At 42.6% G+C, this 23,306-nt stretch overlaps 3 protein-coding genes across 3 annotated transcripts; 2 read left to right on the top strand and 1 right to left on the bottom strand.

Moving 5' to 3' along the window:
- The first annotated feature begins 70 nt into the window (after window positions 1-70).
- Window positions 71-4,638, top strand: duox2 (dual oxidase 2). The gene is made up of 8 exons (XM_054732966.2): window positions 71-195; window positions 530-707; window positions 847-904; window positions 997-1,131; window positions 2,781-2,988; window positions 3,096-3,310; window positions 3,408-3,598; window positions 4,510-4,638. The coding sequence occupies exons 1-8, from the start codon at window positions 134-136 to the stop codon at window positions 4,513-4,515; spliced, it is 1,053 nt and encodes a 350-aa protein (XP_054588941.1). The 5' UTR covers window positions 71-133; the 3' UTR covers window positions 4,516-4,638.
- Window positions 4,639-4,769: 131 nt separating this feature from the next.
- Window positions 4,770-12,898, bottom strand: apba2a (amyloid beta (A4) precursor protein-binding, family A, member 2a). The gene is made up of 12 exons (XM_015964224.3): window positions 12,747-12,898; window positions 9,596-10,799; window positions 9,282-9,410; window positions 9,017-9,056; window positions 8,784-8,929; window positions 7,922-8,008; window positions 7,660-7,845; window positions 7,342-7,521; window positions 7,047-7,259; window positions 6,695-6,814; window positions 6,476-6,616; window positions 4,770-5,735 (listed from the first exon to the last, which is right to left on the bottom strand). The coding sequence occupies exons 2-12, from the start codon at window positions 10,766-10,768 to the stop codon at window positions 5,664-5,666; spliced, it is 2,487 nt and encodes an 828-aa protein (XP_015819710.1). The 5' UTR covers window positions 10,769-10,799; window positions 12,747-12,898; the 3' UTR covers window positions 4,770-5,663.
- A 4,551-nt stretch (window positions 12,899-17,449) lies between these two features.
- On the top strand, window positions 17,450-23,306 carry fan1 (FANCD2 and FANCI associated nuclease 1). Its single transcript, XM_015964225.3, has 13 exons — window positions 17,450-18,555; window positions 18,629-18,769; window positions 18,881-19,082; window positions 19,160-19,393; window positions 19,466-19,597; window positions 19,678-19,786; window positions 19,873-19,992; window positions 20,400-20,564; window positions 20,651-20,810; window positions 21,826-21,929; window positions 22,016-22,210; window positions 22,424-22,552; window positions 22,639-23,306. Exons 1-13 carry the CDS (start codon window positions 17,583-17,585, stop codon window positions 22,774-22,776), a joined length of 2,802 nt encoding a protein of 933 aa, XP_015819711.1. The 5' UTR covers window positions 17,450-17,582; the 3' UTR covers window positions 22,777-23,306.

The raw sequence follows: 23,306 nt of genomic DNA on the forward strand, positions 1-23,306 counted from the left end.
GTGACCTATTTCTTAAATGGGAATGGCCTTGAAGTCTGGATCACACCTCTTTTTCACAACATTCCAGTGAAAACACCCTCCTCCTCCTCCTCCTCTATGACATGAAGGGGGACCACAGGTATAAAAGAAGTGTATGGTCCTTCAACAATCAGACCTCACGCTCCTCTTCCTCCATCCTTGTCCTGTAAATTGCAGGTAAGAGACTTTTCTTAAATTCTACACTTTTTCACTACTTTTAATTTCTGCTTAGATTAAATCTATTTAATTAAAATGGATAAATGTACCTTTCAAGCAAGCTGATTACCTGAATAAAGCAATCACATCAACGTTCACGACAGACTTGTAATTCTGCAAATGTGTGTTTCAAATGAGCTAAGACCAAATTGGACAAATACAGTTAGATGCTTTTTCCAGACATGATCATTGCAAGTTTCCTTATCGGTTTAAAGCTGCATGAAGTTCTATCTCTGCATCTGGAGGAAACCGAGTACTCTGCTTCTAACACTGCCTTCTCTGTTGCGCTGCCTAGTTTCTGCGGTATCCTTAGATCAGGCACTAAGATGACTTTCTACGACGACATTTACCCATTCTACCCTCTACAAAGGACTTCCTTCAGCTTCAGCGGCCGGTTGCTCACCATTATTCTGGTCTTCCTTGTGCTAGCGGTCAGTCTTCTTCTCATTCTGCCAGGAATACGAGGAAGGACGGTGAGTGTGATCCATCAGATAACCCGTAGGTCACTGCAAACAGCCTTTAATCTTTTTTCAGCCCCTTTTTGTTCATGAGGACGGTAGCAGAATTTGCTGTAATTTTGTTACTTAACACATTTGCTTTTGTCTCCATCAGCGTCTGTTTTGGCTGTTCAGGATAATTACCAGCTTGTTCATTGGTGTGGTTTTAGTCGGTGAGTTTTGCATTCTTGGAAAAGCTGCAAAATAAACCACAGATTTTCCTTCATGAACCATCGATATTTACGTCTTTGTTCTATTCGGCCAGTTCTCAACTACACTAACAGCTGGGCTGAAGCAAGAATGACCACAAACGCTACCTACAAGTCTTTCAGCAACGCAGTAATTAACGCTGAAGTGGGCCTGCATGTCGGACTGTACGGCATCAACGTGACTCTGAGAGGTGAGTCACTGCTGCTCCTCAGGTGCAGCCTCAAAGGATTGAGCAAATCTTTGTTTTTAATCTTTGAGATTTAAAAACATTATAATCTGGTGATTGCCTGGTTCTAAACTTAGACAAATGCAGCCTAATGGCTTCAAAAACACACCACAACACTGTTGTTATTTATTTAACTGCTGAAATGCAGAAACGACTTGAAAAACAAAAATGTTTGATGTTTGAACTTGTTCATTAAAAAACTTGTGACAATGACTTTAAATTATCTTCAGTTATGAGTTTATGTGTGTCTTACGCATGGACGTAATTTTGGGGGGGGACAGGGGGGACATGTCCCCCCCACTTTTTCCAAAGTCAAGTTTTGACCCCTGCACTTTTTACCATCCAAAAACAATATTACGCTATATTAAATTGACACTAGTTGAGCTCTAGGACCAAGCAGAAAACAACCGTTTGTGTTGAAGCCTGTTTCCCATTAGAGCATACTGTAAAGATCCCCCCCCCCCCCCCCCCCCCCGTGTCCCCCCCACTTCTAAAGTGAAAATTACGTCCATGGTCTTACGTTGTTATGGAGGAGCTTTAGCCCACTTTTCCTTTAAAAGTTGCTTTAGTTCTTTGATTTTCGTCCTGCTGCAGGATTTCATTTCAGGTTGCTGTCAGGACTGGACTACTCCACCATCGTGTTTCAGCCATTCTGTTAGAGGTCCACTACTGGGTTTGGGATCATTATCCTGTTTTTATGACCCACTTTGGTCCAACCTACAGCTGGACTTATAGAAAATATCAGTATGCAAAGGAGTTCATGGCTGAATCCATGACTGCTAGGTGTCCAGATTCTGCTACATTAATGCAAGCATTTCACCACGTTTTAGTGCTTACATGCCAGGGATTTGTTTTGGGAGAACATAGTGCAATGCATTATGGGTGAACATCTCTACTTTGGTTGCATTTGACCAGAAGACATTGCTCCGGAAGTCTTGTTCAGTTGGAAAAATTGAGTGCTGCCAACTAAGTTTTAAAGGGACTTTTTCCTGCAGTCTTTCCAAAATGATGAACTTCAACCTTTGACTTACAAACGTATGATGTCAGAGTTCGAGCTGTTTTGGAGATGTAAAGTTTCCCTGACCTTTATATTCCCTCTGAGAAAATTAGCAGGTGTTTTACCTATTTTCTACAGACCCTTATTAATCTTTTGGGACAGCAGTAGCTCAGGAGGTAGAGCAGGTTGTCTAGTTATCGGTAGGTTGCAGGTTCGATCCCAGCTCTGAAGTGTCCTCGGGCAAGACACAACCCACCTTGTCTGCTGGTGGTGGTTGGAGGGACTGGTGGCGCAAGTGTTGGACAGCCTCACCTCTATCAGAGCGCCCCAGGGTAGCTGTGGCTCCATCGCTCATCCCCACTAGCGTGTGAATGGGTGAATGACTGATTGTGTTGTGAAGCATCTTGGGGGGGTTGTAGAACCCTAAGAAGTCGCTATACAAATACAGGCTATTTACCATTTATAAATGCAGAAAGGTGAAGTCCAGGTGTTTTAATGACATCATAACCGTCTCAGTCACAGATGAAAAACAAGGATTCAGTCTCCAAGATGAACACTGCAGAGCAGATGACTGTCAGGACTTTTTGTTAATAAATTATCTTTTTTTCCCTCTCAGGGAATCCCATCGTACAATTCAATGAAACCATTGATTATAATGAGATGTTCAGCTGGCACAGCACCATTGAAGAAGAATACGAGAAGGCTCTTGAGAAAGGTCTACCCAACCCAATCCTGTACATTGTTGAAAAATTCACCCTGAGCAGCCCGTGTGGTTTGATCTATCAGTACAGACACTCTGGACGATTCGCTTCTGCAACCCTCTGGTGATTCTTAACCACTTGTAGCTTTATTATCACATGGCATGATGTCAGTTTAGTTCAGTTGTGTCTAAAACAGATGTTTAATCAGCTCTACTTGAATTGTTTTGCAGGACAGCATTTTGCTGCTGGATGCTCACCAATATCCTCTTCTCAATGCCAGTCATTCTGTATGCCGGCTACATGATGATGACCACCGCTGCCTTCATCTTCTTCTCCATGGTCTCCTTCTCCACCATCATGAATGTTCCTCATTGTGTTTTCTCCATTGGAACTGATTCCTTTGTAACAGAGTACAGCCAGTCCTTTTGGCTGGCTCTGGCTACAGGTAAATGCTCTAAAATGTACATTTAGGCTTTTTGTTTTTTTTTTACATGAAACCACAAGGAAATGTTGTAAATTTTACTGAAGGAGACAATTTCCAGGTGTGCTCTGCACCATCATTGGGATCCTTGTGGTGACGTTCAACTTTCTGATGCCTGAGAAGATGAAAGCAGCTTTCAGCGTTGGTGTCGACAGTTGTGAAGATGAGGAGGATTCTTGTGGGGAAGGTTATCTGAATTCAGTTTTCATGGATGGATCGATGATTTTGCCTTTAACAACAAAAACGACAGCTGTAAGTCAATCACATCGGCCGCAACGCCATCAGTAAAGCATTCATTGTTGTAAACTACAGCGCAATGAAAACATATTTACACCCATACAGATTTCTTTTGCTTTCACTCTTCTCTCAAGTCAGAGGAAAAGATCTCAAAAAGCAGCATATGTTTTAAAGATGTTTAAGCATATAAAAACCCAGAGCCACATCTAACATCTGGTCTCAGATGGTTCAGATTAAGGTCAAAGTTCATGAGTCAATAAAGGAGATGGTGCAAAAATGGTGATGCGGAAGTATGCAAACGTCCATCTCGCATTAACCCAAAAGGATTTTGGGAATATATTTGTGAAGAGAGAAAAGTATTATTATTTATAAATTTTATTTGGGGGGGGGGGGGGGGTTGTCTCAATTACATCTGGTGTAAAACGAACACAACCCTTTGTTATGTTTCATAGTTGTATCAGAAACTATCACGAATAGGCCGGAATTTCTTTTCCAAGCTTTATTATAAACCTGCGTCACATGTAGCAGAATCAGGCATCCATCTTAACGTCTCACTCAAGCACTTCCTCTCCTCCACCTACTTTTCTTATCCTCAACTGCCCCCCAGTGGTAGGCACAACACGCTTCAGCACAGTAACATCATACCATCAGACAAACAAGCATGGTGGTGGTAGTGTGATGGTCTGGAGCTGCTTAAGGCTTGGTTAGCTTTTTTTCCTTCATAACTGAAATGATTCCTTCTATTTACTTGAGTTTTTTTAAAGTGGAGATTTATTTGTGGAATGTGACAAAAAAAGCTAAAGCTGAAGAAATCTTTAAAGAGGTAAATACTTTTTTACCGCAATCTAGATGTAAGACAGTTTTTTTATCTGATTATTCTAAGCCAATGTGGATTTAACGCCAACAATTGTTTTTCTGTTTTCCAGGATTAGATATGAGGCGGTCCACGAAGCTCAGGAAAATTTCAGCTCATACTTGAAAACATTTCACCTGAATGTGCCACACATTGACCGCTTGAATTCACACTGTTTTGATTTTTTTGTGAGCCTGTAAGTGTTATGTGTTAACTGTAAATAACTGTTTTACTTGGTAAAATTCCAGGGTGCTGTAGTTAAAAACAAAATATACATTTCGTATGGGTTCGATACAAAATGTGTGTATGTATGAACAATGATTCACATGTTAATGCATGTAATAGCCTTTATTCAACTCCATTATGAATTAGAGTTGCATCATTTCATCAGGATTTCTTTCAGAGACCTAACTAGCCATTTTACATTAACAAAACTTGAGCAAAGAGATGGGTAAAAGGTTAAATCCCATTAATCTGACCAGACATTGTATATATTGAGGCTTTGAGTATATTTTTTGCAGAAATAAATCAATAAAACAAAAATGAATGAGTTCAGCAATGAAATTGTAATTTCGAGTTTTTCACTATCGTTACATTCATCCTGTGATGCTTATTGATACAATCTTGAATGCTCTGATAAAGGTAATAATCACTCATGGTGTTTGTCTTCAAAAAAAAAGGTGTGTCTTTGGCCTTCAGTGTCATCGTAAAACAGAGTTCAGTGCTTTTTGTACGTCTGTTACTGTAATACTTTATGTAATAGATTACTATGTTGGATTGAGAATGAGTCTCTGGTCTGTTATTGTACTTAACAATCACATGCATACTGTATTTTGCAGAAGTAATATGGCCTTTCCAATCAGGTCTTTGTGTAATTCAAAGTATTTACAGTATTAGTACAGTTTTAAGCCCCATCCACTTTATATAAAAAATGACTAAATGAAAAATAAATGTGCTAATTTATCTCTTCATAAGAAAATAATCATGGCCATAAAGCTACTTCTCTTTGACACCAATAACTTCAGGTACAGAACTACAGACAGTATTCACGTTAAGGCCATTATGACAATGCAATTCAAGATAAAACCTGAAAATGAGAACCAGATGTTCTTTTACAGCATTGCAACAAGAGGCAACAAAACCCAAATGATAGAAAAATAAATTGTCCTCGTCCCACTGAGCCGCCCAGGGCAGCAGAATGGCAGCGGTCCGATCTGTGCTGGGTTTTTAGATGTAGATAGGTGTTTCCTGTCCCGTCAGCAGCCTGAACATCACTGCAGGCATCGTCTTCATGTTGATCTGGAGCCAGGGAGGAGGTGAGAGGAACACATGAAGTAGACTTTAAAAAGGAGTCAATTATAAACGGACGTTCAGTGATTATTTTCAGCAAGTTTCATTAAAATCTGCCCAGTGGTTCATCAGATAATTTACTAAAACTACAGATAATTACACACACGCGCGCATGCATGAACACTACCATGTTATTTGTGTTATTTTCACTAATATCAAAATAGTATCAATTTTTGTGATGTGTTGGTGGTTGGTGCAAGATGTAATGCCATAGTTTAGATTGTTATACCACAATAAGGACACTAGGGGGCGACATTTTCAGTTACAACCTAAATGCTGGGATTTGACCCGAGGTTTGCTTTAGTCTTTTTTTTTTTTTTTACAATCAGGCATCAAATAAAAATAATAATTCTCACCACAGCTCAGACTCCATCCATTATTGTGGCATTACATTTAAGAAACTTGGCATGAAAATTAACACTAATTAAAATAAATGAAGGCACTTCTAACTGAGTCCCCTTTATTCTGCCAATGCCCTCTGCACCTCTTATAGGAGTAATTTTAGTTTTTGAACTACAATGACCTTTTCAACTGTAATATATGTTGTTTCTTGGTTAAATAAATGTTGTATAACTTTCTTAGATTAAACACATCTCAGCCCTTACACACCACCAGTCTCCACGGCAGTGCATTAGTGTGGTGCAGGAAAAAGTGAAATTGTCCATCTTTAAGGCATAAAGAGTTCTTACCTCACCCACAGAGACAGACAGGGTTTGAACGATCTTCTCATGTGCCATGGCAACAACACTTTGACCGTTTATTTCAATAATTCGGTGTCCGACACGAACCCCGCCTCGCTCTGCGATGCCACCTCGCATCAAACTGCAGATCTGGAACAAACCAAACAGGTAAAGCTTTACACCACTATTCTCAGGATTCGGGAAACCTCTCACTGAGACTGGACTCACGATGCCGTTCTGGACACTGAAGCCCAGCTGAAACTTGAGGTCGGGTCTCTTGATGAGGACGGTGGTGACAGGAGGGCAGCTCACGATGCTCAGCTTTACCTTCACCTGATTCTTTAAACCCTGAAATCAATTTGTCTAATTTATAATTAGATTTAACTAAAAAGGAACTTGAATTGTTTTATTTTTGCAGAATTAAGCTCTGAAGTAAAATATGCTGTGGATTCATGTTTAAACTTGCATTTAGTAATTCTCATTTATGCAGCTCACTAAAATCAGACTGATTCAGTTCTTGCTTGGCTCTGCAGACTGTGTCGGATTCCTGTGCGCTCCTAAGACAATCACAGAAACATACCTTGATGATGCCCTGACAGGTGGCCAACGGCAGACCCACCAGACTCGTGTCGTTGATGGACATGATCTGGTCTCCGACACTGAGTTTTCCCGAACGAGCCGCAGGGCCGCTGTTCTGCATGCTGGCGAGGATGACGGTGGGCAGGATGGAGCCCCAACCCGACTCCACAATCACCACACCAAGGCTTTCGCCTTTCTGCTTCTCCACAACCAGCTGCAACACAGACCAACAGCTAACGCGTCTGATAGCAGCAAATCCATCCACGCCTTAAAGAACTAAAACGAAACCCTCTCACCTCTTTGCAGTTCTCTGAGTTTGAGAAATGAACGAGGTCATCGTGGTACATTTCCTGGGAGTTGATGATGTCGCTATACTGTTTGTGGCTCAGGTCGGTCGGGTTGATGCCGTTTGCTCGCAGGAACTCTCTGTAGGCCACACTAAATGCCTGACCAATAGACTGTGCAATCAGCTGTGCCTGTGGGAGCAGGAGCGTTGAGGAGAAACAACTCAGCAGGAAAATAAACTATACAAGTTGACGACAACAAAGAAGCAAGAAACACCACAACACTTATCAGTGTGTGACACAGTCTGCAGCGAAGCAGCAAACACTCACATCATCCGACTCAAAGACGTAGCAGATCATTCTGTACTGACTCTTCCCTTCACTGCCGGAGTCGTACGAGTCAGAGAAGTCCTCCGAAGAGGCCTGAGACATGCGTCTGCGTGCCATCAGAACCACGATGCTGCCGATGTCTGCGATGTAGGAGATGGTCCGCAAGGCACTGTCCATCATCGTCTCCTGGAGATGGGTGAAAGTTATTATGTGTAAAAACATTAAAACAGACATGAAGAAGCCTCTATGCCGAGTCACTGACCTGCGTGTCAGCATTCAGCACTTTGACCGCTTTAGTGGAGATGAACAGGTCCACTTCTGTCATCATCTGACAGTCTTCATCTTGGCTCTTTGAAAGAAATATTTGAATCAGAGGTGATCCTGTTCAGGAGGTTTCAAATCGCTGTCCAACTGCTCCACTAATCAGTAAATAAATATATGTAAACAACTTTGTTTGTTTAATCCAGACATCGACTCGTTATCCTAACCCAAACCTAACAGAGACTGCAGACTTTTATAAAAGCTGTATACATCACTGAAACCTCCCCGAGATGCAAACTTAAACCCTTTTTTAACTCCTGACCCATAAAAATACATCATTAAACCCCAAAAATGGCTGATTGAGCAATAATATGTAAACAACGCTTGCCAATGAAGCTAAACAAGGCAGAACAGAACAACATCACTTACATCCTTGACTCATAGTTTAGGAATTACAGCCATTTTGGGGAGATTGCTGTTTAATATTTGCAGCAATTTTAGTCAAATTATTCTTTTAGGGTTTATTTTTCTGTTGAATTTTATTTCCAAGGATCAAGTCAGACCCCAAATTTAGTGATGTGCCCCACAGAGGGCCCCTAACGCACCCACTGCCATTACCCCAGTCAGGACCCCCTGGGGGACATTTGCATGTGATTCCAGTAGGATGTGGACATACCAGAAGATGCTGTATAAGTATCATAAACATTATTAATCTGATTTAAAATTAAGTAATAAGCCTACTTTAAACCCCCAAAAGATCATTTTTATTATCCCCAAAATTCAGCTAAATAAACATTTTCATTTAATTGATTCTTCAAAATCCAGCAAATCCGTGGAGGCTAACGTGTCTGAGGGCAGGTTACCTTGATGTGACTGACTGCTTCGTGTGCCTGCGACATTCGAACGGACTTGGACGGATTTTTATCAGACAACACCTGAGTGCATCCAAGGTAGTTAGCAGCAAAGATGATCCCATCTATCAGATCCTCCGGCTCGCAGGGACCTGGCACTGGGCACCAGAAATGAAATATTTTGAACTTGCTGCATGGATTATTATAAAAATGCATCAAATTTAAGAATGCTCCAAGATATTTACCATCTTCAAAGCAGGGAAAAGAAGCAGCTTCCTGTGATTTCTGTAGGAATCATTTTAAAACACTGGGTTAGTTAATAAGGTTGAAGAAAAATATTCAGTGGAGACAAAATAAGAAGCCATGTATGTTGTTATTGGGAGTCCATATGTGACCTACATTATGAAAACAGTCAAAAACAGATTACAGAGCAGAAATAGCTCCTTTGTAAAATATTAAAAGCTGCTGGATCTCATCTTTGACCTATTTAGAAGTAAAATCAATCTCCACCTTGGGGGAGTTGCTTTCTTCTTCAGGGACAAACTGTGGATACTGAGGCCTCCTCAGCTGCTCTGGTACCTCCTCAGGCACCTCTCCTGGCACCTCCGCTGGCATCGTGGCTGTGCTCGGCTCTTCACCCTGACAGACACAAACATCAGATTTAGGGATTGGTTTCAAATGAATCTTTGAGATGATAAAAACCTTCAGGAAAAAGGCCACAAACAAAGAATGCATCGATTCATTCTGCAGCTCAGGGATCATTGATTAGGTATTAACAGGCAGAATCTAGAGAAGGTGAGATCTAATAAAAGACTTTGCTTTACCTGCTCGGGTTTCTCTGGCTCCCTCTGCTGCTCCTCGGGGAACTCCTGTTGTTCTGTCATCTGATGAGCAGCCAGAGCTGCTTTCATCACCCTGGACTCGGGTTCCTGGCTCTTGGCAGCAACAGGACTGGTCTTGTGATGCAGGGCCTTCTGGGCGTCTGGAGGAGATCGAGGATGAGGATGGCGGGATGGTGGTGGAGGATGATGATGGTGCTTACTGGAACCAGGCCTATCCTTGGACCTGACTGCAGACCGTTTGCAGTCCTTGGATGTAGTCTTTGGACGCTGCTCTGTGCTGTAGGTCACACATCCTTTGATACCAGAAACAGTGTGCTCAGTATCTCCTCCTGCTTCTCTCCAGCCTTGTCCTTTACCCTGATGCTCCTTCTCCTTTGGACCCACGTGGGATGACTCACACTTCTTACTGGCTCTTGGATTATTATGGTTTCTTGTGACATGAGCGTTGTTTTCTCTTTTTCTTTCCTGACTCCCCTTTCTGATTTTTCCATTCTCGCTGCCCTGATAAATGCTGACAGGCCTGTGGATGTTATTCTCTGACTCATCTAAACCCTTGACAAATCTGGCTCCATCCAGCACCTCTTCAAACTCATCTCCATCGCTGAGGAAGAACGTGTCCCCCTGGACCTTTTTCACTCCCACCTCTGCTTTGTCGCCTGCGATCGGAGCACAATGTGACATGAAGCGATGACCCACCTTGTAAGGTTTAGCATCTGATTGTGGTCCCTCGCATTTTTTGGTGCTGTGACGAGATCCGGGGGGGATTTGGTCTGTGGTAGCAGGAGAGCTCTCTGTAGTAACATCACCTTCTGTGTGCTTTACGTCCCCAAGACAGCGTTGTTTGTAAAAACCTGCGTTCAAATGCAGCACCTCATCGTAGTCCCGCTCCACGTCTGAGCTGACGTTGTCGTACTCGGAGCCGGCATCCTCCATGTCGTCTGGACTCGGGTCGCAGCTCGTGTAGTAACGCTTTACAGAAACGGGGGGAGTCACCTGGTCATTGTTGTCATCCTTCAAGGAGCAGGCTGATCGCTGAGCAGCATTTTTAACGGAGCCTTGCTGCTCTGCTGGATTGGTGATTCCCACACCAGGACAGGATGGAGGGCTGGGAGCCAACATTGTACCAACGGATCCTGGCTGTTTCCCATGAGCCATAACTGGCTCGTGATGTCCACTACCCTAAACCCTGTGAACATGACAAATATTTACACTTCACTGTAATTAGTTTTAGAATAGTTCACATTTCATCACTAGGCCAAATAAAGAAAGCATTTATCTACTTTGCTTCCTCTTCATTCTCTAAAGAGTTTTCAAGCACATATTCTACAAAATGAAAAGTCCTATCCTGTTTCATCTGAGAGCCTCTGGTATGTCTGGTGTCCTGCAGAAAAATGACGTTAAGTGAAACCCACCAGTGATGGTTCTTTTTTCTTTTGCCTTTTCAAACTTAGCCCTGAACCTGAATACAGCAGATGCTCGTTATTGCATTTATGACCCAAGACTTCTTTTTTCTGAGGATTTTCAAACTATGAGTCATTTTCTTTGCATGTTTTTTTTATTGTGGATGTTTGATCTGAACCACCCAGACTGGGTGTGTTTTTCTGGTTTGAGGATGCTTTGTTTTTCAGTGCTAGAATAAAGGTATTTTTTTCTGTCTATGTACGCTGTATTTAATACCATGCAGGGGACAGGGAGAGCATCTGTGTAATTATCAGAAGAAGCGTTAAATTATAGCAAAGGGAGTTTAGAAACGTGATTGTAAATTTCCTTTTCCTTCCATTCTGCCTCACTAGCAACTCTTCCAGTATTACGAATGGTGGTTTGTTGGCGAGGCCTGCTGATACAACCATTCAGCATGAGTTAACCACAAGTCCCGCCCAGCGACTCTAGGGCTCTGGGGCAGTGGTACTCACTCCTGGTCCTGGAGAGACAGTATCCAGCATGTTTTTGTTGTTTCTCTACTACAACATACCTAATTCAGTGGTTCAATCGCCTGTTCAGCAGCTCATCAGGCCTGCAGCCTGCTAATCACCTGCAGATTGAAATCATGTGTGTTGAAGCAGAGTTAAAACTAAAACAAGCTGGATACCGGCTCTCCAGGACCAGGAATTAGTACCGCAGCTCTAGGGCTATTTAAGGCAGGTCCCTAAAATGGCCCAGAAAGTGGGCCCTTTAGGGCCGGCCTGGGAAATGGAGACACATGCAAACCGTGACGATTCAATAAAACTACCATAAACGGGCCTTACTAACACCGATTGAAATGCTGTTCATTTGCATCATTGGTTCTTTAAATAGCTGTGTTGATGAACTGTCTCCCTACACTGTGATCCTTATGCTCACACGCACTGTTACTTTTATGTACTTAGGGTATGTCTGAGCTTTCTTTGCCTAGTATGGATTTCAGAAAACATCTGGAATCTGGTGTCTTACTGTGTGTGTTTAAATGTGATAATGGATCATTACTGTGAAGAGACAATCTGATGCGTGATGAAGTCAACTGTCCAGCACACAGCGTGCTGAAGCTAACACACTGTGCTACGTCAGAAATAAACATGTCACACCCTCATCCTGATGTCAAGATTCTCAGCTTTAAAAAAACACACACAAGTTGTGAGAGCTGAGTTCTTACAAAAATAGTTCATAACCACATCAGTCGTGTTGATCAGATCATAATGAGAAATTTAAATCCTTAAATCCATGCACACACTTCAGGACCCCTCTGTGGTGCTGAACAGGTATTTTAAAAAATGGGGTGATTATGGGGTCCAGATGGGGCTCTTTGGTGCAGTTTTCCTGCATCTGCACTGCCCTTGACGTGGTTTTGATGGTGTGTTTTCAAGCCATTACAACGAACTTCTACCGCAGCCTGCAGGGCTGCTTGTTGTGGCTGCAGCCACATTTTCTCCAGCCAACATCACGTCGATACAAATATCAGATATACAGTTTTCCGTTCATGTAATGAAGATGGAGCTGACTCCACCAGTTTTCCCATGGGAGCATCCTTTATTCCACCGCTGCTGCGTTTCACATCGACCTTGATCTGAAGCATCGAGACTGTTTGTAGTCAGCTCGGTCATCACCAGCTCAAGCTTCCACATGCATCTCTGTATCGTTTCATTTTTGTTCCACTTACCGACATCGGTCCTGTGGGCGGCCCTCTTTGTGAAAACGCCCGTACGTGTTGATCAGAAGAGACTGCTCCCTGGAATGATGGGGGTTGCCGCAGCCCGGGAACCTGTGTAGAAAATAATACACCCCCCATCGTCATCGTCATCATCATCATCATCATCATTATCCTCATCATCATGTGCTCTCAGGTCTGCTCCAAACATAAAACACCCCTACAAATAATCACCGCAAACAACCGATGCGTTTCAATGTTGTATCATTCATTTTGGTCTGAGTTGTCATATAGAAAATTATTTGTTAGTCTTTTGCTTGTCTCCATAAAGATGATGTGAATTTCTAAAATTGTACTTTAATGTATGCTTAGGAATTCTGTGCGTTTAATCTCCGCACAGCTTTAAGAAAACATCCGTTTCTCTGGGATCGATTGTGACCACCTGAAACGCATTGGGGGTGGAATGTCTCTTTTCAGGCATCAGCATCTTTTGGCTCAAACTGATCTCCTGCTGCGGTTATTATTGCTATGTTTTTATTTTGAGCCACAAACCTATAGAAGAACCAAATGGACAGGATTGAAGAATTTATATTTTTAGTTTGAAAGATCCCATCTTCTTTAATTAACAGGGATGTTTTATGCACCTGTCTCATTTGAAGCTGTAACTCGGGTTTGCAATCATACTTAGTGCTGAATTCCATTTTCACACACACACACACACACACACACACACACACACACACACACACACACACACACACACACACACACACACACACACACACACACACACACACACACACACACTAACCTAACCTAAGCAAGAATGTCTTGGTTTGTGGGAGGAAACTAGCCTAGTGAACTAGACCAAATTCTTGCTTTGCAAAGTTTGTAAATAATATATTTATTTAGTCTGGCTTGCCAGACTAGGAGGAAACAGGAATCTGTTGAAAACTAATGCATGCATGAGGACAACATGCAATCTCTGTACGGAAAAGCTTCGAATTCAGTCCTGCAACCATTTTACAGCTGTGCTCTAGAGCTTCCAAATACGCCACTGTGGAGCCTCCTACTGTACTAAATTAACTCATAATATAAATTATTTATTGGTCTAACTTCCGACTGGGATCATAGACATAGATGGGGTAGTTGGGATAATTAAAGCATTTTTGAATCAGATTAATCCATTTTCGGCCGCTTATCCAGGGTTGGGTCGTGAGGGCAGTAGCCGAATCAGGGAGGCCCAGACTTCCCTCTCCCTAGCCACTTGGACCAGCTCCTCCGGGGGAATCCTAAGGTGTTCCCTGACCAGCCGTGAGACAGTCTCTCCTGCGTGCCTGCGTCTTCCTTTAGGCCTTCTCCTGGTCGTGTCATGACTCGAGGGAGGTGTTTAACCCAGACATGCAGAATCAACACGACTTCAATGGGCGAGTAAAGAAAAGTTCTTTTATTTTAAAACAGGAACAAAAAGCGCACTGGTAAGTCCAGTGAGGATGTGCCGTTCGGCTTTAGTCCATATAATAGTCCAAGATGTGCGGAAAGGTGGGTAGCCAAGGTGAGTGTGGGTGGTGGCTCAGCGGGCTGAGGCGGGTGAGGCAGCAGAGATAAAACAGCAGGCGTTGTAGAGGAGGATGGGACGTGGTTCTGGAAATCCGGGGTTCGAGCGGCGAGAGTAGTGTGTAGAGTGAAGTATCCTGAACAGAATAAACAAGCAGGGTTCAGAGGAGAATCCACAAAGCGTAATCCAGATAAACAATCCAAGGTTCAGAGCCAAAAAATCCAATGTCAAATTCTAACGAGCAAAAACGAGCAAGCAATGTTAAGAGGCTGGGGCTACCTAACAGGTGCAATCATCCGGTGTAGTGGGGTGTCTCCTGTGTCACCTGTGGAAGATTGCCTCAGAGATGGTTAGTAACGAGAGAGTGCTCACCTCAGCTCAGGAACATGACAGGTCGGCCTTCTCCAGGAAGGCGTCCAAGAGGAATCCTTACCAGATGCCCGAGCCACCTCAACTGGCTATTCTCGATGGAATTTGATTTTAAACATCCAAATATCTGTAGCACAAATGATTTTATGTAATAATATTTTTGCAGCTTGTCAGTAAAGCGTTAGATACAGTACAGGCCAAAAGTTTGGACACACCTGTCTCATCCAACGTGTTGTCTTTATTTTCCTGACCATTTACATTGGGAGGTTCTCACTAAAGGCATCAAAACTATGAATGAACACATGTGGAGTATGTACTTAACCAAAAAAGGTGAAATAACTGAAAAAATGTTTTATATTCTATTTTCTTCAAAATAGCCACCCTTTGCTCTGATTACTGCTTTGCACACTCTTGGCATGGTCTCGATGAGCTTCAAGAGGTAGTCACCTGAAATGGTTTTCCAACAGTCTTGAAGGCCAGAGGTTTTTAGCACTTGTTGGCTCCTTTGTAAATGGTCATGGTCATGAAAATAAGGAAAACACATTGAATGAAATGTCCAAACTTTTGGTCTGTACTGTATGTATTGCTGATTCACATCAGTTGTGTTTATTCTTCCAATAATAAATGGTTGGTGGCAGGGTTTTATAAGTAAGCAGAGCCTCTGCACAAAGTAGTCAAATGAGTATGGTGACCAACATCTGAGTCCCAAGATGGAAATAAACACAACTGGATTGCCAGCTGATGTCAGGATTCTGGCTTGGAAAGCCAGTACCACATTGCTGTTTCTCCCATGATGGTGAAAGCTAAACTGTTTGCCATTTTGTTTCTAGAAAACTACTTATAACACAGTTCTGTTTACTGACAAACTGAATCCACTCAGAGAAATGCATTTTATATTTGTCTTACTAATGTAGTCAGACTGGTCTCTAGCCTTTTTGCTAAGCAGTACAAATGGTTTACAGGTGGGTATTCCACAAAAGGACCTTGAGTTTGCATATGCAGTAGGACTAAAGGGATACATCATATAATGCAGGGGTGCCAAATCCTGGTCCTGGAGGGCCGGTATCATGCAGGTTTTGTGGTTTTTCTGCTCCAACACACTTGATTAACTGGTTGAATCACCTGTGCAGCATCTCATCAGGCTCTGCAGAAGCCTGTTAATCACCTGCTGATTGAAATCAGGTGTGCTGAAGCAGAGTTAAAATTAAAACATGCTGGATACCGGCCCTCGAGGACCAGGACTGGGCACCCCTGATATAATGAATGAACAATATGGTTAAATGAAATGTTTTGATTAGTCTGTGCTTAGATTAATGAGGATGAAATGAAATATATGACCCATATATTTAATCAGCGCACGTGACTGGACAAGACACACTCACTATATCTCCATGACGCAAGTTAAAGTTAACGTCACTGCACATACTGTAGATCTTGTCTCATCCACAAAATCAGCATTGTCGTATCTGAGGGAGGTGTGTATCTGAGGTTTGTTGGCAAAACCCCCTTTTCATGGCAAGTTCTGATTTGTCAGTAAACCGAAATATGGCCATTATTGAGCCTTACTCTGATTGGCCATCGGAGGAAGCCTCAGCTCCCATCGTATCTTTTGACAAGCTGTCAAAACCTGTTGCGCGCTACAGCTGACCGCAAACGGTTCCTTCAGAATAAAGCTGAACAGCTCAGACTCCTTAAGAGTCCTCCATAGACGCAAATAACTACCTGTCGTGACCTGGAAACATCTCAAGACTGGTCTAGTGGCACTGAGGTTTCTTCTACGGACTTCGGTGCCTTTGGGGTCCACAGACCTCCACACATTCCGTATCTACCACGGGGGCCTTTGAAGGGTATGTAGACTCGACAGATTGCTTCTGATGTGGTTTTATAAACCATCACTTATAGTTTATAGCAGACCAAATTCACTCCCACTCAGAACTCAGTTTCTCCAGATACGAAGGTTCTGATAACATCACATTCACACATCATCACACCTCACATTCCATCCACTTAGATTCATTCATTGCATGATGTGTTTCCTAGTTGTCATGTTTTTAATTGTTTAGAAAATAAATTCCTTACCTTTTATAAACTTGACTTTCTCTGAATTAACAAGAAGTGTCTTATGATCCCTGAATAAACAAATAATTCTAATTCTTCTGGTTAAACATTCAAAGACCAATCAGACAGGATTTCCATAATTATATAGAAATTCACATCTTATTGGTCAAATGTAGTGTAGTATATTGAGCTTCAAAAGCACCCAAAATACAAACATATGCTAACCCTGCAGCATGTAATGAGAGGGTCAATCTTCACATTTGAAGTTGTTCTACTGACATAAATAAACGTTTTTATGATATTCTGATTTTTCTAATTTCTCCTGTACATGTGCAAACCATGTGCACATCCCTCTATAAAATCAAAACCATGGTGAGACCCTTCCTGTAACAGCCTGCCCGATCGAGGCTGATGCTGATGTTTTAAAAAGAGACCCAAGATGTACTCATCTTTCACTCTGGCTTATAATAAAATCAGTTATTGCTACCCTGATGTTTTATTTTGCTTTGCATAATCTTTTTTCAAATGTTATTCTTTTTTTTAATAAATTTAACATTACCAGGAAACAAATGTAGCATTAGATTTTTTTGTATTCACTTTTACAATATGTGCTGAAAAGTTGTTTTAAATTATTGCAGGACCTGTGTTTATTAGCCCTCGTGTACCGGGTATATTATAATACAGCTGCTGCAGTGCGATCGACACGTTCTGGGCTCTGCTAATTACGCCTGAGAAGCGGGATTGTTGTTATGGTAGCACCAGCGACTAGCATGATTGGGGTTGTAGCTCCCTTAATTTTTCCATAACTTTTTTCGCCTTCGTTAAGTATGAGCGTAGTTTGGATAACGTAAACCGCGTTCAACATGACAGAAAGTGTGAAGGGAGAAAATGTTAAGAGGAGGTTATCGCTGTCCAAGAGCAAGAAGAAAGATGGTAAAGCTGCCAGCAACACTCCGATCACATCCTTCTTCAGAAACCAGCCTCCATCGAAGCTGGCCTGCCCCCTGTGTGGCCTGCTGGTCCCAAGATTCAGCATCAATGACCACATTGATTCACAATGTCTGAACTTTGAGAGAGACTGCGATGTTGATCATGGAAGCAGTAAAAACAGCCCCCCTAAATCTCCAGAGCCGCATCTGAAAGAGGAGGAAAGAGACCAAGAAACTGCAACAAGTCCATATTTCAAAAAGAAAAACTGTCAGCAGACACCACGGGAGGTAAACAGTAAGACTGTGGTCAGGGCTGTAGATTTAGGTACTCTGTCCTCCAAGTTATCCAGAAAATATAAAACACTTGAGAAGAAACACACAGAAGAGGACGTCTTCCCCAGTGAGAGCCTCCGTAGCTCCCAGAAGGAAAATATTTTGATCCAGGGTTTAGAGGGTCAAACGGATCGTGTTATGGACCTGACCCCTAGTGTACACACTCCAGCAGCAGACGATCCAGCATGTCCAGAAACACAACCTAAAGCTTTTACATCAGATATAATCCAACCATCCTCTCCCACTAAACTGTTAAAGAGGAAAAAGGAAAGTTCCTCCAACAACAGAGAGTCTAGTTTCCTGAAGAAGGCTAAATATGAGAGCAGCAGAGAACCTGATGAGGGTCCGTCGACTAACATGGATCAGCATCAAACTGAGAAATTGTCTTTCACGAGTGACCCACCTGTGAGTCTTCTAGAGTCTGGTTCTGAGATCGACCTGAACATCTCACCACTTCCCTACTACCTCCGAAACTTCCGGACCATTCTACACGCTGTGCTGGAGAACGAAGATGACAAAGCCCTGTTCAACCAGGATGACATGTCAGTCGTTCACACGTTTGAGAGTTTATCAGGTATGTGTTGACACCTCAGCCATAGATAATAATAAATACACATTTGAATGACTTGTATTTTTCTGTCTTGTAGTCAGGGCTCAGAAGTTGTACGTGAGACTCTTTCAGAGGAAGCTGAAATGGCTCCAAGTTCATAAACTGGATTATGAGGAGATCTGCAGCAATCTGGGTCCTGTTGCACAGGAACTGGTCCAGACTGGTTTTCTACAGGCAGGTAAATAATCCCCAACACTTTGGATTAAACCCTGTTCTGCCATGGTGAACTTTTTAACGAACGGAAACCCTATTTTTGATTCTCGTCTACCTGTGTTGTTGTTTCTCAAAGAGAAGGATCTTGAGGACCTCGGGGAGGCACTGGATCTCCTTCCTGCTCCTGAACTCAAGGCACTTGCTAAGTCTTTCCACCTCGGCAGTTCTGGGACACAGAAACAGCAGATAGTTGAAGGTCTTCTCTGCCTAAGCAAGCAGAAGTCTATATTTTCTCTGGCTTCTGCTGAGAGCAACATCGGGACCATTATCCTTAGGCGGTGAGATGGTCTTTAACTCTTTTCATGAACATCACAAACATGGCGCCAGTGACCTCATCCCTTTTTTTTTATTACAGGGCGAAGCAGCTCGCTGGCTCCTGCGTGCGTCTGTCTCGGGGTCCGCGGGCTGTCTTCTCTCGCATCCTTCTTCTCTTCTCTTTGACAGACACCATGGATGAGGAGGAAATGGCGGCCGGGGGCCAGAACCAACTTTTTACCATCCTGTTGGTAAACTCAGGGCGTCTGGCCTTCCCTGACTACACGGTGCAGCGAGTAGCCAGGGTGTTTCAGGACAGAGAGGATCTTCTCAGGTAGAAAACAACCAAAACATACACTTCATAATAAGCAGGAAATAATACACATCTCTTCATACAACGCACCAGATATGATGCGTCCATGCGAGCTCTCGTGGAGGTGACCTCAGCGATGCAGAGTGGCCAGTGGGATCTGGCTCATGAGCTTTACACAGCTGCTAAAGGAGCCTGGTGTGAGCTGACTTCAAAACATGACCTGAGGTCAGAATCTGACACATCCTTTTGTTGTTGTCTTTACGTTACGCTGATTGTTTAATTCCAGTGTTGTCGTTGATGCGTAGTCACCAGGAAGAGCTGCCGGTGTTCCTCCGCAGCTTCACCACTGGATGGACTTACACTCGCATCTTCTCCAGAGGAGTAGAGATTTTGCAGAGGCTGCGTCGTTACGAGGTTTACCGACCCGCCCGCTCAGTCTACTGTGTGTTTATGAAGCCAAAGTCTCAAAAGCCAATGGAAGGTTTTCTTTTTTATCACAGGATGCTATAGAAGAGCTGCAGTCCCTACTGAAGCAACCCGTTTACTGTCCTGACAGCCGCGGCCGATGGTGGGACAGACTGGCACTGAACCTTCACCAGCACCTCAAAAAACCTCAGCAGGTGAGCATCAGTGTCTGCATTTCCCAACAGTCAATAAATGCTATGTTAATAACTATAATAATTGTGGTAAAATGGCCCACACATGGGCTTTGATGCATCTGCTCTCTGATTTTGAACAATGGGTTAACCAGGATTAGTAATAGGCATCCAGGACAAAGACTAGCACATCTGCAGGCTACAGCAACCTGAACCAAGCCGGGGAGGCAGCAGAGCAGAGCAGACTATGCTGAGGTTGCAATAAACTTCAGAGGTTTTAATGCGTTGATTCCAAGCACACTCGGTTTCATGTTTACATCAAAGTACATACCTTCATTTAAACAACATTGACCAGGAAAATTACCGAAACAAACCACATTTTAGGATTTTAATTTTTCCTGTATTTTCTCCTTTTTTATGTCCTGATTTAGGCCATCTGTGCAATCAGAGATGGGCTGTCGGATCCCCTGGTGCGTACAGGACACAAACTTTCCCTCCAGCAGAGAGCTCTCCGGATGAAAGAAGCTGCTAGTTGCAAGAAGTATCACTTACAACTTAGAAACCTTCCTACTTTTCAAGTCCGAGATGTCAAACATGTCAGTTTAGCACAAGATGTCAAACATTTTAAGATTGAAGATAAAAGAGAGTGCTTATTAGTTTATGTGAGCAAGTTTGCTTACAGGTGACCATTCGAGGACAGTTGTTTCCTCATGAGGGCGGCATGGGGAAATCAAGATTCATTTTACCAGCGAACGAAGAGGAAGATGACTGTGGTTCCATAGTGATCTGCTCTGTGGAGGAGCTTTGCTTAGCCCATTACAGAAAACAAGGTTTCGATCAAGGTAAGCAACTTCTAATCTGAAGAAAAGTGCTTACCTTTTTTAAAGAGCAAATCACTGCTGATTAACTGTATAAATGAATCTCTAATTGTGCTGTAGACACCTGTAGTCAATAATTTGGCACTTTAGTGCATCTTAGTTAAAATTTTAAATTTCTGCCCAAAAATGTCAGTGTTGCGCCCTCTTCAGGTAAACTCTGCACCGCATTTGATTCAGAATCTGCCATCGCTATTGGCTAATGACGTTAGCTGGTACATTATGATGTCACAATGTCATTGTGAGTGTGGGTGTATTTGTTAGTGGGTCTGCCCTCTCGGTCTGCCAGACAACAGCATTTGTTGCACTTTTCAAACAGGAAGGGGGAGTGGAGGAAGACTTTGGTAGGGGGTGACTTGCTCTTTAAAGTGGATCTTCACTTAGAAACCATATACGTATATATATATATTTTTTTAAATGACTGGTCACTCTGAGTTTAACATGCAGACTACACCTATTTTCTGCATTCGTTTTTGATAGAAAATAGACAATGAAATTTTAGGATTTAAAAAGCCTGACTGATCTGCGCCACACTGTCAATTAATGTTCATAGACTCACCCAATTTGATTCACAACGGGGAAGGCTGTTGTTGGTTTAGCGTCCAGGAAACAGCAGAGAACGTCTTGGCTAGTAGAAGCTAACCATTAGCATTAGCAACTCCACAACACAGCAGAACTCTTTCAGGCTTGTGTTATTTGTGAAGAGAAAACATCAATGTTGCAAAGGAAACAGACTCAGTGGTAGGGTCGAGTTGCTGTTAGCCAAACTGAGGCGAGATTTTCAAATATTAAGAAATAAGACCCCAAATCCTGTCGTCTGAAGCTACTTTCTACTCTGGCGGAATTCTCTGTGCCGAAACATTCGAATTGGAGCTTTTCCCCCCAGAAAACCGCATTCATCCCTAATATAGACCACTGCAAATGTATTAAAAATATGACTGAAGGACCTTCTTAAATTAAAAACTTGTCTTGTATTTGACAGGGATCCATGGAGAAGGCTCAACCTTCTCAACCCTGTTTGCTCTTCTGATGTGGGACATCGTCTTTATGGATGGTATTCCGGATGTTTTCCGAAATCCATACCAGGCAAAGAAAACTTTGATAATTCATTTATTATTTTTTATTGCATGGATCTATAGAGGCCCATCTCCTCTGGTTCTCTGTTCTTACAGGCCTGTCCTTTGGATCTTTACACCGACTGTTTCTATGAGAATAGAAAGGAAGCGATTGCATCTCGTATTCAGTTACTTAGTGAAGCCACAGTAGGAACACTGTGCAGCATGCTGGAAGATGTGTGGCATTCCCAGGAGGGTAAAGTGTGTTCTCTGGTCAGTTGGGAACGTTTCTCATCCCTCCAACAGGCTCAGGTAGTCACTGTACTTGGCTTGAATATTCTGTTACTTACTAAAGTGTGAAAGTCACAGTTTATAACTAATGTTGACCCAACAACCTAAGTCATAGTATGAGATGGGGGCTTGTCCGGGATCTCCCACATCTTGAACGTGAATAAAATCCCTAGACCAGTAATGTAGATTGCACTCGACTCATCAGTGCTGTGTTTATGCTTTGATTTTCTTTAGTCTCTTGTTGCATGCCTTGGTGGAGGCTTCCTTGGTGGAATAATAGACCAAATGGCCAAAGACTACAGACACTGCCGCGGAGGTTTGCCTGATCTTGTGGTGTGGAACACCTCAAACAACAGCTACAAGGTAAGATCATCTGAACATAGATCAACCGGACAGGTGGGAAGCAGGTTTTTATGACCATATGAACTCCAAATGTCATGTCCTTACAGCTGGTGGAGGTGAAAGGGCCTAATGATCGGCTGTCCCACAAGCAGCAGATATGGTTGGATGAGCTGCAGAAACTGGGGGCAGATGTGGAGGTGTGTCACGTGACAGCTACTGGAGCCAGAGGAGATCGTTTGGAGTGAAACAGGCTGTCAAATGAGACTTTACTGCTTATAAATCAGTCAAAACTGTGGCATCAGGGAACAAATTTCTGTGAGTAAAAGGGCTAAAATGCATAAATCTTTTAAATGATTATCCATCTTTGACACATATCACGGTCAATAAAGCCCTGTATTTACTACAGACATGTCAGTTTAAACAGATAAACTCATTTGAGATTTAATTACAGATAATTGGAGCTAATGATTCCAACTTCCAAACAAATCTAATACTGTTTTCTTTTATTTTTTAAACACCATATCCTTATGGTCCTGGGTTACCAAGCAACCACTACTCACGTCTACTTGGCTGCCTATAAGCAGCATCAGCTCTACGAGTTGTTTTGATGCTATTAATAATCAGTGTTAATTCCCCATAAATATGCCCATCTGGAACCAAGAAAGAAATAATGAGGCTCATTTGGCCTGTTATGGATTTTCATTGTGACACGATGAATGAGAACGTTAACAAAAGAAAGTAATATGATACAAATGTTGGCACTGAACCAGTTTTA

This window comes from Nothobranchius furzeri, chromosome 4 (genome assembly GCF_043380555.1).
Source record: "Nothobranchius furzeri strain GRZ-AD chromosome 4, NfurGRZ-RIMD1, whole genome shotgun sequence".
NCBI lineage: Eukaryota > Metazoa > Chordata > Actinopteri > Cyprinodontiformes > Nothobranchiidae > Nothobranchius > Nothobranchius furzeri.

Excerpts from the sequence above, each read along its gene's own strand:
- fan1 (XM_015964225.3), top strand. The coding sequence starts at position 17,583 with ATGACAGAAAGTGTGAAGGGAGAAAATGTTAAGAGGAGGTTATCGCTG. Across the intron at positions 18,770-18,880 it reads GACTGGTTTTCTACAGGCAG|AGAAGGATCTTGAGGACCTC; the intron begins GTAAATAATCCC and ends TGTTTCTCAAAG. Across the intron at positions 19,083-19,159 it reads GGGACCATTATCCTTAGGCG|GGCGAAGCAGCTCGCTGGCT; the intron begins GTGAGATGGTCT and ends TTTTTATTACAG.
- apba2a (XM_015964224.3), bottom strand. The coding sequence starts at position 10,768 with ATGGCTCATGGGAAACAGCCAGGATCCGTTGGTACAATGTTGGCTCCC. Across the intron at positions 8,930-9,016 it reads TTTTCCCTGCTTTGAAGATG|TGCCAGGTCCCTGCGAGCCG; the intron begins GTAAATATCTTG and ends TCTGGTGCCCAG. Across the intron at positions 5,736-6,475 it reads TGTCTGTCTCTGTGGGTGAG|ATCAACATGAAGACGATGCC; the intron begins GTAAGAACTCTT and ends CCCTGGCTCCAG.
- duox2 (XM_054732966.2), top strand. The coding sequence starts at position 134 with ATGGTCCTTCAACAATCAGACCTCACGCTCCTCTTCCTCCATCCTTGT. Across the intron at positions 708-846 it reads CAGGAATACGAGGAAGGACG|CGTCTGTTTTGGCTGTTCAG; the intron begins GTGAGTGTGATC and ends TGTCTCCATCAG. Across the intron at positions 905-996 it reads CATTGGTGTGGTTTTAGTCG|TTCTCAACTACACTAACAGC; the intron begins GTGAGTTTTGCA and ends CTATTCGGCCAG.